General features: G+C 35.5%; 1 protein-coding gene across 2 annotated transcripts in view; it reads left to right on the top strand.

Annotated features, from left to right (window-relative positions):
* Positions 1–2,063: 2,063 nt before the first annotated feature.
* The window catches only part of FAM133B (family with sequence similarity 133 member B), a 30,478-nt gene continuing 13,842 nt past the window's right edge, over positions 2,064–18,699 (top strand). Inside the window, exons 1-8 of one of the 2 annotated variants that reach the window (XM_037836664.1) lie at positions 2,064–2,196; positions 6,947–7,044; positions 8,904–8,982; positions 10,171–10,245; positions 10,387–10,419; positions 10,844–10,906; positions 11,405–11,497; positions 12,834–12,884. In XM_037836664.1, coding sequence (XP_037692592.1) covers positions 2,173–2,196; positions 6,947–7,044; positions 8,904–8,982; positions 10,171–10,245; positions 10,387–10,419; positions 10,844–10,906; positions 11,405–11,497; positions 12,834–12,884 — 516 coding nt within the window. In that variant the 5' untranslated portion in view covers positions 2,064–2,172. The other variant, XM_037836665.1, reaches the window with a different exon arrangement.

The raw sequence follows: 18,699 nt of genomic DNA, 5'->3' as shown, positions 1-18,699 counted from the left end.
CAGGAGAGGCTGTATACACTACCATAGAAAACTTCAGTTTCTTTGGGGTGACCTCTAAAGAGAACACAAACCTTTCTGTTGACTCACAGAATTATTACATTTGGAAAATCTCTGTATTTTGTAAAACCAGTGAAAGGATAAGGAAGGGAAAGATAAGCAGCACTAAAGAGAAAAAACAATTATGATCTCCCACAGATGTTATAATGGTTAGTATTATAATGCTTATCATGATGGGGGTGTGTGCTGGTTTGTATATATTATGTGCCCCAGAAAAAGCCATATTCTTTAATGCAATCTTGTGGGGGCAGATTGATTAATCTTTCTGACTAGGGTGTGACCTCTTGATTGAATATTTCATGGAGATTTGGCTCTGCCCACTTATGGTGGGTCTTGATTAGTTTACTGGAGTCCTTTAAAAGAGCTCCAGGCCCAGACATTTGCTGACTCTTCGAGATGCTAGCCCAGAGTTTGCTCTGGAGAAGCTAAGAGAGGACAAAATGCCCTCACAGAAGATGAGAGAGACATTTTGGAGAGAAGCCAAGAGTTGATACAGACTTAGACACTTGCTGATGCTTAGAGATGCTTGGAGTTGTGGGCAGAAGGATGTTTGGAGATGCTAAGCTAAGAGATGAAACCCAGAGTTTGTCCTAGAGAAGCATAGACACCAGCCACGTGCCTTCCCAGCTGACAGACGTGTTCCAGATGCCATCGACGATTCTTCAGTGAAGGTATCCTCTTGTTGATGCCTTAGCGTGGACACTTTTATGGCCTTAGGACTGTAACTTTGTACCTCAATAAATTCCCTTTATAAAAGCCAATCCATTTCTGGTGTTTTGCATAACAGCAGCATTAGCAAACCAGAACAGGGTGTTAGAAACATCTGTAAAGTGCCAGGAACATTAAAAACACTATAAATGTGCCAAGAAAAAAACATAACAGAATATTTAAAGATTTTCTTTCCTCCTCTTCATATAGATATGCCTGTCTTTGGTCAGAAAGTCCCTGGTTTAAAAAATTGATAATGGGGTAGGAGAAGAAATGAGAGTCTGGACACCTGATTTACATTGAAAAGTGTACTCAAGAATTAGTAAGCACCAAAGGGCTGCATTTAAGAGTTTGGGAAAGTTTTGAGAGATAAAATGGTATTTTGGAGCATCTGTTTTGCAATGCAGTATCAGAAAATGAGAGAGGGAGACAGATTGGGAAAGATAATTTTAAGGGATTTTCTTGTATGTAATCAGTGTAAGCTCCCTTTTGTCATTTTCCATGAGTCCAGAAAAGATCCAAATTGATTTTCAATTACTTTCTAATGATATTGTGCTAATAAGGGCCCAGTTCTATAAGTGCATAATACATATGATTTATTCTTTTCTGGAGCCCAGATTACCTCCTTTGGCAAAAGGATGCCATGCCATGCAATAGAATTGGCCCTGTGTATGTTCATCTCACCTACCAGTTTATAAACAGGCCCTTTAAGGGTAGGGATTGAGTCTTTTGTTGGGGTGGGGCTGGGGGGATTGTGTCTTAATCATCTCTGTATTCTATCCCAGCTCAGTTTCCAGTTTCCCAGCAAGTGGCTTGCATAAAGCAGATGTTCAATAAATATCCATGAAATGAATGCATGGGTGATGGATGAATGGAACTGAACTAAAGGCAGATTTCATTAGCTACATCTATGGCAGTCTGACTTTCTCCCTCACCAGCTGATGGATTCTGTGAGGGACCACGTCTGCTCTGATCCTCACTTTTTCCCCAGCATGTGCACAAAGCCAAGCTATACAGATGTTGGAATAAATATTTGTATCCCCTACAATGAGTACTTCAGTGGATCAAGAAAGGAAGAAAGCGAAATGATCAAAGTTCAAACAGAAGTGAGTTGCCTTGATGAGGCTGAGGGAAGTACAGAACAACAGTGTCTGCCTGATTTCCGAGGGGTGATAAAGAACAAATTCCCGCGCGACCCTTGGAAACTTCGGGTGATCACCAACGCCACCTGTCCTCCAAGGCGGCAGGGGGCGTTGTGGCCGGGCGCAGCCGCCCTGGTCCGCGCGGCGCCGCTCTCCGGACGGGTTGGGGAGGCACAGAAGGATCTGCGGTGGGCCTGCTTCGGCCAGCTCTCGGGCCTGGTCTCTCTTGGCTTCTGACTGTGCACTCCGCTAGCCGTCGGGCACCATGGGGAAACGGGACAATCGAGTGGTAAGCACCCAGTGGGGAAACCAGTGGGGCGACGCGGGGCCCAACGGCAGGAGAGTGGGACCCGTTTCCCTTCCTGAGGACCGGCGGCCGCTCCGACCTCGGGCTGGGAGACTCGACACCCTCCCACCGCAGGCTCCGGACGCGCGTGCGCCGCTCGCGCAGTTGGCGGCTTCGTGCTCCCGTCTCTGTTCGCATCCCACCGATGCCTCTAGCGCTGCACCTTGGCTCCCTTCCCGCCGCACCCAGGACGGCAGTGCGCAATTTTTAGAGCCGTAGGGGCTTGGAGAAAATCTGTCCCCTCGGTATGTTATTACAAAGTCTGAGGCCCAGGGAGGTGCCAGGACACGTTCGCGCCGCGGGATCGCCCATCCCCGCTCCGTGCCTCTTATGCACACGCAGGTGGGTTGGAGACGCTTTGCGCAGCGCCCCGCGGCGACCTGGAGTCCTCGGAATACGGCCCTGCACCCGGGGCCTGCAACGTCCCCAGTTCTAGCGTCACCCGACCTCCAACATTCTCCAGAACCGTGATCATAATATCTGGTTTTGCATCCACAGCATGCAGCTCTGCCTGGCACCTGATAGGTCCTGTGAAGGAAGGAAGTAAAAATAGTTGTCTTTGCAGTTAGGCACAGACTGGAATGTCAGTTGTAGTTCCTTGGGAGTTGGGTGGCCTAGGACAAGTTGCTGTTTTTCTTTGAGTTTCAGTTTATATGTAAAAAAGGATCAGTGTTTTACACAATCTTCGAGAATAGTTGAGAACACATAAGGCAAGTTGTCCAGGCGACTGCTTGGCATGAAAGTTATTATTATAGTAAATCAGATAAAAGAGACAACGTAAATAACTAATAGCAAAAAGAGTAAGAGATGGGACCTGGTTAGAGAGTCGAAGTTCTGAGAGGATTCAAAAAAGATGGTTCTTTTGACAGGTGGAGATAGAAAGAAGGCATTCCAGAAGCAGAGATCGCTGGGGAGAGGCGGGTGGTTGGTTTGGAAAGCCCAGGTTATGAATCATACTGGATAGTCGGTAAACATAAGAAGTAGGTTTCAGCCTTACAGCTTCTGAGCTTATTTATGACGGTTTTACTTACTTAAAGATAAGTAAAATAAAAGCAGTTAAAAGCAATGTACTAAATAGAATAAACTAGCTTCTTTATTCAGTGATTTTTTGTGTATGTGTGTTAAAAGAGCTGTATTATTATGAAATGATGACATTTTCCATCTTAAAAGGTTTGTTTTAATCTTGCATGTCTTCATGTTTGAAAATGTCAAGGAACCACCTTGTGAGCAAGCCTTGATTACAAAGTTGAAGAATGTTCTTTTCTCCCCCTTTCCCGGCTGCAGATAGATGTCCTTGGCCTTGAATGTTTAAAAATCACCTAACTTTGGATGTAGTTTCATTAGGAGGCCTAAAATGTTTTGTTTTAATGGGAAAAGTATTGGTTTATGCATCCCTTTAAAGCATTTGTAAAACTTAAAAAATTAGCTTCATTTTCCAGAACATTTTGATAAGAACTCTGAAATCTACTTATTACTTTGGGTATGCTGCCTTAGCACAGAGTGTTCTGGTAACATTTTGTTTCTACTTCAAAGGTAGCGGGAATGAAAAACATGAAATAAAGAGGTGGAAGACAAAGATCATCTAATTCAGTCTCCATGCAAAAGAATTCCTGATGGAATTGTTAAAACTGGGACCAAAACTTGGGTTATCTGACAGTACACATTACACCTCTTGATATTTAGTAATAAAATGGATGTTTGCCTCAGAATATATTGGCATTTTTCAGAATTGTGCCCAAAACAATTATTATTCTTTCTTAGGTAGTTTTAAAGATGATAGAATAGCTTTACCAAAAAAAAAAAAAAAAAGAAAAAAATTATATTTCCCGTTGAACAGTTTTTTAAACTGAATGTTTTAATTCTCAGGATTTGTAAAAGACACTTAAATTCATGGTTGCCAACCTCTGTTACATTGTTTTCCAGAAGTTTCCTTCATGATCTTTTCTGTTACACTGTGCTCTCTAAAACAGATGCATCCTCTAGTTAAAAATAGGTAAAGTAACAAATGAAATTCTGCACATCATGTCCTTAAGAGTTTCACTTCATTGCTCTTTTCGTACCTGCCCACATATAATCCCCAGGGCCCAATTTGCCATTCTTAGTTTCAAACACAATCCATTTTCTGTTACCCAATTTCATGCAGCAGTTTGGAGCCACAGACAATTCTGGCTACATACGAATGTAGAGGAATTGATTTATATGGTCACAGTTCTTAACACATTTGTCACAGTGAGATGTTTCGAGAAGTTGCACAATTTCTGTATTTTAACTAATGCCTAATCACCTGACCTTTTAATGTTAGGAGCATTACTTTTTGCACTGATGCATAATAAAGTGGAAAAGCCTTACTTTTGCTGTGCCTAGTAAAAAGAAGCATTGTTGCTTATTAAAAGCACAAACTGTCAATTGTTTTATGTGGAGCCTAACATGTCACAATTCAGTTAACAGATACTGCTATTAGAATTGAAATAAATAATGGAGATATTGGAGTGTACTTAATTAAGCAGACTGAGGGTAATGTTTTTCTCAAATACTTGAAAGGAAGCTACAACCGTAGCTCAGGTATTTGTATCATAAATTGCCTATCATTAATAGTCCTAGAATGAGAATATACTGCTTTACTATTTTATTTTCCTCTTAAAAGTAAGCAGTAAGTTGGCATATACTTTGGAAAAGCAGTTTGACAGTAAACATTAAGACATAAAGATGTTAATATACTTTTAAGATATGTGGTAGAAAAGTTGAAGACTGTAGAAACATGATAAATGTTTTATTTATAATTTTTTTTTAATTGGAATGAAAAATTTCCACTGTAGTCTTTTTTGGTTTGTTTTTTTTTTAACATGAGGATAATTCCACTCTCTTGAGATGGAGTGGCAGAATTGTGGTTGAGTTTTTCTCATTTTGGTTATTATTAATATTATTATAATGTTTGTGCAGTTATTTGGTTTTTCCCAGTAGTAATGAGTACTCATCTAAAAATTTTTTTCTTTGGTGTATGAAATGATGAAAGAGGATGTCTTTCACATTTTAGTGCACATCTAGATTTCTAAAAATTGTTATTTATTATAATGTTTTCTCTAAGTTTTTTTGCAATTTGTTTTTGTTTTTTACTTGACAAATCCTGTACATCTATCCATATTAGTAACTATAGACTTATTTCATTGTTTTAAATGACTACATGGTATTTCATTTGGGGCATGCACTTTAATGTATTTAATGAATTCTAGGTTGATGGTTATTTGGGTGTTCTTGGTTTTTCACTATTTTACTAATTTAGTCATGAACATCCTTGTGTATATTTACATTATTTGGAAATAAATAATTTTTGCAATTTTTAACTTAAAATATTTTACATTAGGTACTGCTAAAATTGTGACATGAAATTACCAAAGAAATCAGAAGGTAACATGAATAATACTCTTGTTTTACAAATGAGGAACTTAGCTTGCATGTTGTGCTTGTTTCTCGTTATTAGGATTATCAGTAGTGTAGTTAGTGGGACTGACAACTCCTCTATCTGCAGCCTCCCTTGATTAACGTCATATTTCCACACGAACTGATTGAGATTCTCAGCAAAGGCAGTTGAATGAAATATTTGAGGGCATAACAGTCTATATACAAATGTATATATGCCTCTGTTTTAGCATTGCATTGATAACCACATCTAACCTTGATTCTATAAACATCCTGGACACTAGGGACTCGAGCATTTATTTCCGCCTGTAGAAAAAGTATGTTAAAAGTTTGTCTTTCTCATTGTAAGTAATTAGGCAAGACCCAGTTGAATGAAAACAGTTCTCAGTAGCTTTATATTGTTTATTTTGCCAGAGAAATCTGAAAGTATATAACATATTTGTCATGAAAGTGGGAAATGGTCATTTTTACAGATTTTGTTAAATTAAAATGTAATATATGCATTTATATACATTTATATGTATTTTTAAATATAAGATTAACCTTAATAACAGTCATTTTCAACCAGAACCATTGATGTTTAAAAAGTAGCTGTGTTTTTGAAAATATTTGTTGACTTAAATTTGAGAAAACCAGATATGAGATCAAGAGGCTGAACTGAATTAAAGACCAGATTTTATATCTTTAGCAAAGTGAATTTTAATAGAACATCTCTTTGCTAGACACTATCATCAACAAAGAAGCCTTTGAAAGAAATTTCTAAAATGTAGTGTTTTCTGCTGTACTAAATACAGTGTAGAGAGCATAATTTAATTATTAATGTTTTGACAATTTGCAGATAAAATTGCCAACAGCATGGCAGAGTATTTCCTGGAATTGAAAAAGACAGTTGAATAAGCAATAAATTTAGAGTTAGATCATTTTGAACTTCTTTGGAACTGTGTTCCTTCATTTGCCAATGAGCACAGTGTTATCAACCTCATGGGGTCATTGGCCTTTATGAGAAGGTACTTTATAAAGGATGCTCTCCAGAAGTAAGATATCATTACTATTTCCATCAAATCCTTGGTAGAAGCACAGTTTCTATGATATAGTGGTATTTCTTACCTCCTAAACTTGTGAAGCTTAGTGAGTTAAATTTTTGTAATGAAGAATTATTAGTTAGATTGTTCTTGATTATTTGGACATAGTATGCATTTGTAATAAAGATTGCTTGATGAATGCTTGCCTTTTTAGTGCTTATGTTAATGGAATTAATTTTTGTTCTTTCCTCAAGGCCTATATGAACCCAATAGCAATGGCCAGATCAAGGGGTCCAATCCAGTCTTCAGGGCCAACGATACAAGATTATCTGAATCGACCAAGGCCTACCTGGTATTTGTGAACCAATTTACCTATTTTTAAGCTTCTTATAGACTTACTAAGGCTTACTTTTAAAACTTTATTGATTGCCAAACAATTGCTAGATAAATTAAGTAATTTTTAAAGTAATATTTGAGTGTTTTTTCTTTTGAATATATAAAACACATGCAGGACTGTAAAACAAACATTTGAGAATCCATCTCCCGATATAGCTAAAACAATGACAGATAACTTTTTCATGTCAGTCTCTTCTCTATCCCCTAAGAGAGTTCTTAACCTTGCAGATAGTGTTCTAAACTGTTTAAAATGGTGGGTTTGGAATAGTCTTGCTCTTCATTGAGGTATAGCCAGGTGTTGGAAAGGATAATGTTTGGTCTTGTTTTCCAATGCGTTAGAATGCCCCATTGTAAAATTTTTATTTTAGACTGGCCTTTTTTGTCCTCATTGAATGACTCTGATCTTTCCTAAATAAAGCTTCATAGCACTTGACTTTATTATTATTTTAGTATGTCTTTCCTCATTAATACCATACTCCTGAAATGACAGAGGACATGCTTCAGATTTATCAGCTTCAGAATCCTAAGTACCTCTAAAAGCTGAGCCACTATGGTTGACAGGTGTGCTTATATATATAATAGGGAATCTTTCCTTCGAGTAGATAGGAAGTAAGCCTTGCCCACCTCTGACAGTTTTTATCAGTGCTATTGTTAACTGTTGCCATATACCAGAGAATAATCCCCAAACCAAGTATATTTATCTTTAAAATTGGAGAGAGAGAATGATCTTTAAAGGGGAAATGTTCAAGCAAGTTATTACATGTGTGTTGGAGGTCCCCAAGATGACCCTCAAGTTCAGTAATTTGCTAGAAACATTCACAAGACTCAGCTTGTAGTTACACTCATGGCTAAGATTTATTACAGTGAGAGGATACCATGCACAGTCAGCAATGGGGAAAGGTGCATGGGGCAAAATCCAAGGGAGGCCAGGCACAAGCTTCAAGGGTCCTCTCTCAGTGGAGTCACACAATATGAGCTTAATTCTCCCAGCAATAAGTTAAGACAACACATGTGAGATGTTACCAGCCAGACTCAGTTCCCATTGTTTTTACTGGCAGCTTGTCACATAGGCAGCTTCTACCTAGCAAGTACCAAAATTCCAGACTCCCATGAGGAAATCAGGTAGTCAGAGTAGGCCTTATTATTTATACAAACATTTAGGCACAGTGAGCTACTCTTACCAGGGAATGGTGAGAACTTTCCCAAAATCTAAGTACCCAGATGCCATTCAAAGGCCAACCATACAAGCGGGACTTTCTAGGGATAATTCCTGTTATATTACCTCTTTTCTGCATATCACATGAAGAATATTATAATATAGGTAGTACACTAGAACTACTTACTAGTAGAATAACCTTGGTCAAATTTTTTACATTCTACAAACCTTTATCTGTAGAATAGAGCTAATTAATACTACCTTTCCTCACATGACTGTTGTGAAGATTAAATGAAAATGTATTTAAAACCGTGCCTGTTGTACAGTATATTCTCAGATGTTAGGTGTAGTAGCTTTTATGATCCATGTATAGGAGTGATTAGTGTTATCTGGTGAGCTTGATAATGATCACTGGTTTACATGAAAGTGAACAAAGAAATCTGAAATGTATTAACGCAGAAATGGAGGTTTACTAGAATAAGAAAATATCATTTATAAAGCTTTTGTGGTCTTACTTAATAAAATATTTTCCCACTGTTAAAAAATGCATTATGTTGCAGTTCATGCATTTTTGTATTGCATTTTTTTATTGGCACTAAATTTAAAGCATCCATTTCTAATTTTAATTCCTTGAAAATGTGTACGTTCTGTTTTTTAAGGGAAGAAGTGAAAGAGCAACTAGAAAAGAAAAAGAAAGGTTCCAAGGCATTGGCTGAATTTGAAGAAAAAATGAATGAGGTTTGTTAATAGTACCTTTTAAAAAATAGTCTGATCTTTTTCTCTTATAATAAGAGAAAATGAAATCATTTTTATATGTTTAATTTTTTAATAAACTGGGAATAGATTTTTACAGCATTGAACTGTTTACCAAGTCTAACAATATTATACCCCTTTCTCTCCCCATGTTATCAATTTTACATTTGAGTCTTACAGATATCCTCTCTCACTATATTGTTGATGCTGTGGGTGCCATTTTTTTAAGGGAGGATCCATTTGATTTTGAGGGGGTAGAACTCTCATATATTTTGTTTTTATTTCTCACCGCCCCCTCCCCCCAAAGCCAACACTTTTAGGAGTCTCATAGTTTGTCAGTGTCACAGAAGGCCCTGTTTCCACCAGTTTTTATTTTATATTTTTGAATCTTAAGCTTTTCCTAAAAGAATTCCTGAGAAGAAAAATGATATGAGTTTAAAAAATAAGTGTCCTGCTAATTTTTAAAAGTTAAGGTCCATGACTTAAGGAATTTCTGGGTATGAATGCTTGGCCCCAGCAGTTTCCCATTCAACTTTTCTGTTTGTGGTTGCCACCACTGTTCCTTTTCCTCCTTTTCCGTCACCTACTTTATCTAGAATGGCTTTCCTTCTTGAGGTTACTGTATTAGTCAGAGTCTTAGGGGCACAGGACAGAAAATCAGCTTGAATTTGTATAAGCAAAAATAGGAATTCTTCTGGCACACAGAATCAAAAGGTGAGAAGGACAGGATGATGCTGGGCTTAGCATACTGCAACCAGGGATGTAATACCCCATCAGGAGACCCTCCATTTCTTAGTTCTCTGCTTCTGTCTGTATTTCACTAACTCTGCTACTGTAGACTGGGGTGCAGGTGGTGGAACATGGTCCAAAGGGAACAGCTCCCATCGTCTCCAGATTATTGTCTTTAGAGCTTTGATTCCAAAAGGAAAACAAACCAAAAAATCAAAGCTTTCTTTTTCGAGCTCAGTTTGCAGTTTCCAGGGAAAGACTCTTGATTAAACCTTGCTTGAGTGTCAGGAGGGCATAGGTAACTGGGGCTCCAATAGAAGGTATGTGAGAAGTATTAAAATACAGAGGGAAGGAAGTAGTGACTGTCACTGTATATTAGGTGTTCTGTAATTGTTTTCAGAAGGGATGGATAGCGCCTAATGGTGTTTATAATCTTTTTTGCAGAACTGGAAGAAAGAACTAGAAAAACACAGGGAGAAATTATTAAGTGGGAGTGAGAGCTCAGCCAAAAAAAGACAGGTAATATCACTTGTAGGTTTATTGCAGTTCTTAATCTCATAGTTTGATTTTCCTAATAATTCTGTGTAACTACCGTTAGTAAATACTACATTTAAAAACTCACTTCAGTTTATTTAGACTTGTACTTTTGTTTTCATTTAGAGAAAGAAAAAAGAAAAGAAGAAATCTGGTAGGGTGAGCAAAAGTTTTCCATTTTTCTAAATGTTACGATTAAGAGCCTACCAAAAAAGTAAGAATAATTTATTTAGCTTTTATGCTGAAGGGAACTTAGACTCTAGATGAGTCAAGGAGCCTGAAGGTCCTTCAGTTGTGGTGGTGGTTTCATTCTATCAGTGATACAATAGAAAAGTGCTAACCTTTTTGTAATCTAGAAATACCTCTTTTGCAGTTAAAGGAGGAAAGTGACTAGCATTTGCCACATATGTTGTTAATTTGCTAAGATTTATTATTTCTTTTCTTTTTTTTTTTTTTTTTTTTGTGAGGGAGTGTGACATTTTGCAATTTAGTATTTAAATATTTTGCTAAGTATTTGGGAGACTTAGTAAAAGGAAAAAATTCCTGCATCTCACAAGCTTTAATTGTTTTGTGCTTGGTCAAGTATTCATCTTCTTCTTCATCAAGCTCTGATTCTTCCAGCAGTTCTTCAGATTCTGAAGATGAGGTAAGATGTGCTTGTAATGATTCATGAAATAATAGATCTAATTTTTTTAATGTCAAAAGGAAACCCATTATGAAAACTCTATTAGAATTGTTTACTTACTGTTTGATCAGTTATCCATTACTGACAACACTGATCTGAATAAATAACTATATTTAAATAGTGGTATATAAAAGTTCTTAGTTTCTAAATTTGTTTTGTTCATTTAAAAATATCAGTAGAGGAAATGGATTTGAAAATCTGAAATGCTATTTGACTAAACTCAAACCACTTGACTGTTTTTATAAAATAGCAAAATGATGTATTGCATTTTAAGTGCTAATTTTTAAGGAAAAAGTTACACGTCTATTTACAGGATGGTCCTTAAGGTTTTGTCATCGATAAAAGGTTTATTATTAATAAAATTAATAAAATTTATTTTTGAAACAGAAATTATTATTAAAATGTATAAAATTTATTTTTGAAACAGAAAGCAAGTATTTGTAAAAATGTTTTATATAGGATAAGAAACCAGGGAAAAGAAGAAAGAAAAAGAAGAACCGTTCACATAGATCTTCAGAAAGTTCCGTGTCAGAAACTGAATCAGACAGCAAGGTAAAATTATTTAAATTTGCCACTTTTTGGATAGCAAATATTTAATTGCGTTTTTCTTTTAATTCTTCCTGTCTTAGATTGTTCTCAGTTTAGAAATATTTTCTGTCTGCTTTTTCTATATTGCTATTCTATCCCATTTAACTGATTTACTTACAAATATCTTACATGTAACACTTCATAGTTTTCCAAGTACTTTCACATGTGACCTCCACCTCTGAGATAAGCACAGCAGTCATTATTTTTCCCGTTTTTCAAAAAGTACTTCACAGAATAGTTCACATGTAGTTCAGCGAGTAAACACTCTTGCTTAAAATTCTTATAGCTATTGTTAGAATTGCAAGTTGAACCTACATCTTCTAATATTTGGTTAGAAGTGCCCTTCCTAATATATTTAAATTTGTTCTTTATTACCCAGATTGTCAGACACAGTTAATTCTCAAACTTTAGTGGTCATAAGAAACATGTGATTCTTATTGAATATATAAATTCCTGGGATTCTGATTTAGTAGAGCTAATGAATCTCAGAAGTCTTCATTTTTAACAAATGTCCTTCGTGATTTTGACGTAGAGTGTCAGGATTACACTTTAACAAATACTGTTAGAGTTCAGGAGACCAAACTGACTTCCTAGGTTTTATTATGGCAGATGTCTACTTGCCCTAGTGAGATTTTTTCAGAGAGAATGACTGGTGTCCAGAAATTACTCTCTATAAATGTTGGTTTTCTCTGTCTTTTAAAGCAGAAGATTCAGCCTCATGATAGTGATACATTTATTGAAACCTACCATATTTTAGGACCTGTTCTAAGCACTTGATATGTTAATTCATTTAATTCTCTCAACAACCCTGAGAAGTAGATATTTGTTACCTGATTTTATTAGTAAGGAAACTGAGCTCAGGGAGGTGAATAGCTAGAACTGAGGGATTTCAAAAGCAGTAATTCTTGCCTTCCCTGATGAGGAGAGTAGAGAAATCAGGTTGGTCGATGTCTGAACACAGTGTCAATTAGAACTCCAGAACATGTAACCTCCACAGAAAAACACATGCAATGCATAAAGTCCCTACTTTAAAATAAGCCATGTGAGTAGTATAGACAATATCTCTCATTTTAGATGTACACAGATTTGATACACAGCCAGATAAATGAAGAAGCCTCATATCCTTATGTGCAAATAGACATAAAACACATTATTTCTCTTATACTTTCAGAATAAAATGCCGGTATTGGAGTAAACTTTTTTCAGCCACAGAGCAAATTACTCTTTTGGTATTCTTGTTTTTATTCTGTAATGCTCTCTCCTTTATATTTAAAATTGATACATTTGTTTCTTTATTTAGGATAGTTTAAAAAAGAAAAAGAAGTCAAAGGATTCAACTGAGAAAGAAAAGGTAAAATATGTAATTTATTTTTTTTTACATCACCTTGAGATAGACTAGAGTCTTGTCATATAGTACTTTATTTACTTCAGGAAATTAACAGTAATATGTACCCCTTTTGAACATATCGGACTTATTCTTTAGCGTTTATGGAATTTCATGTGGATTGAAGGAAGTTGTTTATTTGGATTCATTATTAAAGGTTAAAAATCAGAAGGGTATTCCTGCAGAGTTTGAACTGGTATAGATTAAGGACTTAGCTTAGGAATAAAAAAATAATGGAAGTTAAACATTTCCCTTGGGTTCCTTGAGTCATTTTAAAGAAGGCCCTTATAATTAAAGAACATGGACTTATGTTTCAAATTGAGTGTATTATAGATGAAGTTTGAAAAATATTTTACTACTGTAATTAGATGTTTTATTTTCATTTATGATTTATCTATAATTAATTCTGTATTCACCCCTAAATTTGTGATTGATATTTTAAATTTTTTTTCTGATTTTTTAAAAGAAAAGAAGAAAAGTTTAAAGAAAGCAATTCCTGATGAAGGAAAACTACAGACCAACATTACTATACTTTACTCAGTCTTTTAATATCTATTTGCAAGTAACAGTCCATTAAGACTCTAAAAAAGGAAACCATCGTGACCAAGTTGGGTTAATTCCAAGAACTCAAGGACAAGAAATGTATGAATAGAATATGCCATATTAACTAGTCAAAAGAAAGAAACCATATGATTGTTACATAAGGGTTGACAAAAGGGTGTGATGTGATTCTCAGTAATTCCTGATTTTCAAAATCATAAAATAAGAATACATGTTAACTTTCATGTTAAAGAAAAGTGCACATATAAAACTAAAAGCTGGTAATACACAAACATGAAATCAACTAAAACAATTTTATTGTGATTTTGAAGTACTTCAAAATAATATAAGGTACAGAGTATAATTCAATAAATACCCGTGTACATACCAGATAGAGTTAACATTTTGTCGCATGTGCTTCAGGTTTTGTCTTTTTAATCCCTCTTCTTCCCCAGAGGCAGCCACTCCTGATAGTGTGTATCCTTCCCATAGACACTTAAAAAAAATTTCTTTATTAGAGAAGTTGTAGGTTTACAGAAATATTCACCATAAAATACAGAGTTCCTCTATACTCCCCATTATTAACACTTTGCATCAGTGTAGAACATTTTTTATAATTCATGAAAGAACATTTTTATAAATTGTACCATTAACTATAGTCCATTGTTTATAATAGGGTTCACTGTGTTGTACAGTCCTATGTTTTATCTTTTAATTTTTATTCTATTGACATATAAGACCTGTGTAGTATATTCCCCTTTTAACCACATTAACCTATATAATTCAGGACATAATATGATTATATTCACAATGTTGTGCTACCATCACCGCCATCCATTACCATAACTTTATAATCAACCCAAATAGAAACTCTGTGCAATTTAAGCATTAACTCCCCATTCCCTACCCTCACCCCATCCTCTGGTAACCTATGTTCTAGATTCTACATCTATGAATTTGCTTATTATAATTAGTTCATATCAGTGAGCTCATATAATATTTGTCCTTTTATGTCTGGCTTATTTCACACAACATGATGCCTTCAGGGTTCATCCATGTTGTCATATGTTTTATTTTATTTTATTTTTTAATGCAATTTTATTGAGATATATTCACATAACATACAGTCCTTCAGAGTGTATAATCTGTTGTTCATAGTTGTGCATTGATCACCACAATCAATCTTTGACCATTTTCATAACTCCAAAAAATAAATTAAAAATTAGAATAAAAAAGAACATCCAAAACATTCCATTCCCCTTTTCCCCCCATTGTTCATTTACTTTTTTTTCACAGTCATTCATTGTTTTTTTTAACTTTATCAAAAAATTAAAAAAAACAATAAGAAAACATTTCAAACAAAACCAAAACAAAAGGATAAGAAAAAACAACCTAAAATAACTACATTGCTTCCAACATGTTCCACCCACCCCGAGAAAATAGACAGACTATAACCCAACAAAGGAATAAGAAAAACAAATAACCTAAAATAACTACATTTCTGTGAACTTGTTGCTACCAAACCCCCCAGAAATTAAGAAACCATAGTCGTTCCTGAGCATTCCCAGAACATTGTTTACCCTCCATAACTTATCTGTTCTTAATAGATTATTGTTCCCCCTTCACTATTTGCTGTCTATTGCTGGGTTCCCTACATTCTACAATATAAACCACTTATTTTACATTTTCCACAGTGTTCACATTAGTGGTAACACAATATTTCTCTTATTTCGCTCAGCATTATGTCTTTAATGTTCATCCACGTTGTCATGTTTCACGACATTGTTCCTTCTCACTGCCACATGGTATTCCATCGTGTGTATGTACCACATTTTATCTATCCACTCATCTGTTGAAGGACATTTGGGTTGTTTTCATCTTTTGGAAATTGTGAATATTGCTGCCATGAACACTGGCTTGCAGATATCTGTTCATCTCACTGCTTTCAGACCTTCCAGCTATATACCGAGAAGTGCAATTGCTGGATCAAAGGGTAACTTTATATCTAGTTTCTGAGGAACTGCCAGACTGTCTTCCAGAGTGGCTGTACCGTTATACAGTCCACCAACAATGAATAAGAGTTCCAATTTCTCCACATCCTCTCCAGCATTTGTAGTTTCCTGTTTGTTTAATGGCAGCCAATCTAATTGGTGTGAGATGATATCTCATTGTTGTCTTGATTTGCATCTCCCTAATAGCTACTGAAGCTGAACATTTTTTCATGTGTTTTTTGTCCATTTGTATCTCCTCTTCAGAGAACTGTCTTTTCATATCTTTTGCCCATCTTATAATTGGACTGTCTGTACTATTGTTGAGTTGTAGGATTTCTTTATATTTGCAAGATATCAGTCTTTTGTCAGATACATGGTTTCCAAATATTTTTTCCCATTGAGTTGGCTGCCTCTTCACCTTTTTGAGAAATTCCTTTGAGGTGCAGAAGCTTTTAAGTTTGAGGAGTTCCCATTTATCTGTTTTTTCTTTTGTTGCTGGTGCTTTGGGTGTAAGGTTTACGAAGTGACCTCCTAATACAGGGTTTTGAAGATGTTTCCCTACATTATCTTCTAGGAGTTTTATGGTACTGTCTCTTATATTGAGATTTTTAATCCATTTTGAGTTAATTTTTGTGTAGATTGTGAGGTAGGGTTCCTCTTTCATTCTTTTGGATATGGATATCCAGCTCTCCCAGCACCATTTGTTGAATAGACTGTTATGTCCCAGTTCAGTAGTTTTCAGGGCCTTATCAAAGATCAGTCGACCGTAGATCTGGAGATCTATCTCCAAATTCTCAATTCTGTTCCATTGATCATTATCCATTGATCTTTGTGCCAGTACCATGCTGTTTTGACTACTGTGGCTTTATAATAAGTTTCAAAGTCAGGGATTATAAGTCCTCCCACTTAGTTTTTCTTTTTTAGAATGTTTTTAGCAATTCAAGGCATCTTCCCCTTCTATATAAATTTGATAACTAGCTTTTCCAGGTCTGCAAAGTAGTTGTTGGACTTTTAATAGGAATTGTATTGAATCTGTAGATGAGTTTGGGTAGAATTGATATCTTAATGACATTTAGCCTTACTTTAGATGAACAAGGAATATTTTTCCATCTTTTTAGGTCCCTTCTATTTCTTTTAGTAAAGTTACATAGTTTTCTATGTATAGGTCGTTTACATCTTTGGTTAAGTTTATTCCTAGGTACTTGATTTTTTTAGTTGTTATTGAGAATGATATCTTTTTCCTGAGTGTCTCTTCAGTTAGGTCATTTCTAGTGTATAGGAACATTACTGACTTATGTGCATTAATCTTGTATCCCACTACTTTGCTAAATTTATTAGCTCAAATTAGCTGTGTCATCGATTTCTCAGGGTTTTCCAGGTGTAAGATCATATCATCTTCAAATAATGACAGTTATACTTCTTCCTTTCTAATTTGGATGCCTTTTATTTCTTTGTCTTGTCTAATTGCCCTGGCTAGCACTTCTAGCACAGCCACAGTGTTTTGTAACAGTGGTGACAGTGGGTATCCTTGTCTTGTTTCTGATCTTAGAGGGAAGGCTTTCATTCTCTCGCCATTCAGTACTATGCTGGCTGTTGGTTTTTCATATATGCCCTTTATCGTAATGAGGAAGTTTCCTTCAGTTCCTACCTTTTAAAGTGTTTTTATCAAAAAAGGATGCTGGATTTTGTTGAATGCTTTTTCAGCATCTATTGAGATGATCATTTGATTTTTCCCTTTCGATTTGTTAATATGTTGTATTGCATTGATTGATTTTCTTATGTTGAACTATCCTTGCATGCTTGGAATGAACCCCACTTGGTCACGGTGTATAATTTTTTTAATGTGTCTTTGGATTTGATTTGCAAGTATTTTGTTGAGAAGTTTTCCATCTATATTAGTTAGGGAGATTGGCCTGTAGTTTTCCTTTCTTGTAGCATGTTTACCTGGCTTTGGTATTAGAGTGATGTTAGCTTCATAAAATGAGTCAGGTAGTGTTCCATTTTCTTCAGTGTTTTGAAAGAGTTTAAGTAAGATTTGTGTCAGTTCTTGTTGGAAAGTTTGGTAGAATTCCCCTGTGACATCTGGCCCTGGGCATTTATTTGTGGGAAGCTTTTTGATGACTCACTAGATCTCTTTGCTTGTGATTGGTTGGTTGAGGTCTTCTGTTTCTTCTCTGGTCAGTCTAGGTTGTTCATGTGCTTCCAGGAAATTGTCCATTTCCTCTGCATTATCTAGTTTGTTGCATACGTTTGTTCATAGTGTCCTCTTATAATTTTTTTAATTTCTTCGCCTCTCTCATTTATTATTTTGATGATTTGGGTCTTCTCTCTTTTTGATTTTGTCAGTCTAGCTAGGGGCTTGTCAATCTTGTTGATCTTCTCAGAGAACCAGCTTCTGGTGTTATTTAGTCTCTATTGTTTTTTTGTTCTCTATGTCATTTATTTCTGCTTCAATCCTTGTTATTTCTTTTTTTCTACTTGGTTTAGAATTAGTTTCCTGTTCATTTTCTAGCTCCTTCAGTTGTTCTATTAGTTCTTTGATTTTAGCTCTTTCTTCCTTTTTAATGTATGTATTTAGAGCTATAAATTTCCCCCTCAATACCGCCTTTGCTGCATCCCATAAGTTTTAATATGTTGTGTTCTCATTTTCATTCATCTCTATATATTTAGCAATTTCTCTTGCTATTTCTTCTTTAACCCACTGATTGTTTAGGAGTGTGTTGTTTAACCTCCAGGTATTTGTGAATTTTCTAAGTCTCTGTTGGTTATTGACTTCTAATTCCATTGTGATCAAAGAATGTGCTTTGAACAATTTTAATCTGTTTTGATCTATTGAGGCTCATTTATGGCCCAGCATATGATCTGTTCTGGAGAAAGTTCTGTGAGCACTAGAGAAAAATGTGTATCCTGGTGATTTGGGATGTAATGTTCTATGTATGTCTGTTAATTCAAATTCATTTATCAGATTGTTTAGGTTTTCACTTTCCTTAATTGGTCCTCTGTCTGGTTGATCTATCTATAGGAGAGAGTGATGTATTGAAGTCTCCCACAGTTACTGTGGAAACATCAATTGCTTCCTTCAGTTTTGCCTATGTTTGTCTCATGTATTTTGGGGCACCTTGATTGGGTGCATAGACATTTATGATTGTTATTTCTTCTTGTTGAATTGTCTCTTTTATTAGTGTATAGTGACTTCTTTTGTCTTTTATAACATCCTTGCATTTAAATTCTATTTTTTCTGAGATTAATAT

Source organism: Choloepus didactylus, chromosome 5 (genome assembly GCF_015220235.1).
Source record: "Choloepus didactylus isolate mChoDid1 chromosome 5, mChoDid1.pri, whole genome shotgun sequence".
Lineage (NCBI taxonomy): Eukaryota > Metazoa > Chordata > Mammalia > Pilosa > Megalonychidae > Choloepus > Choloepus didactylus.
The sequence above is the reverse complement of the archived record's forward strand: the minus strand, read 5'-3'. Positions and strand labels throughout refer to the sequence as shown.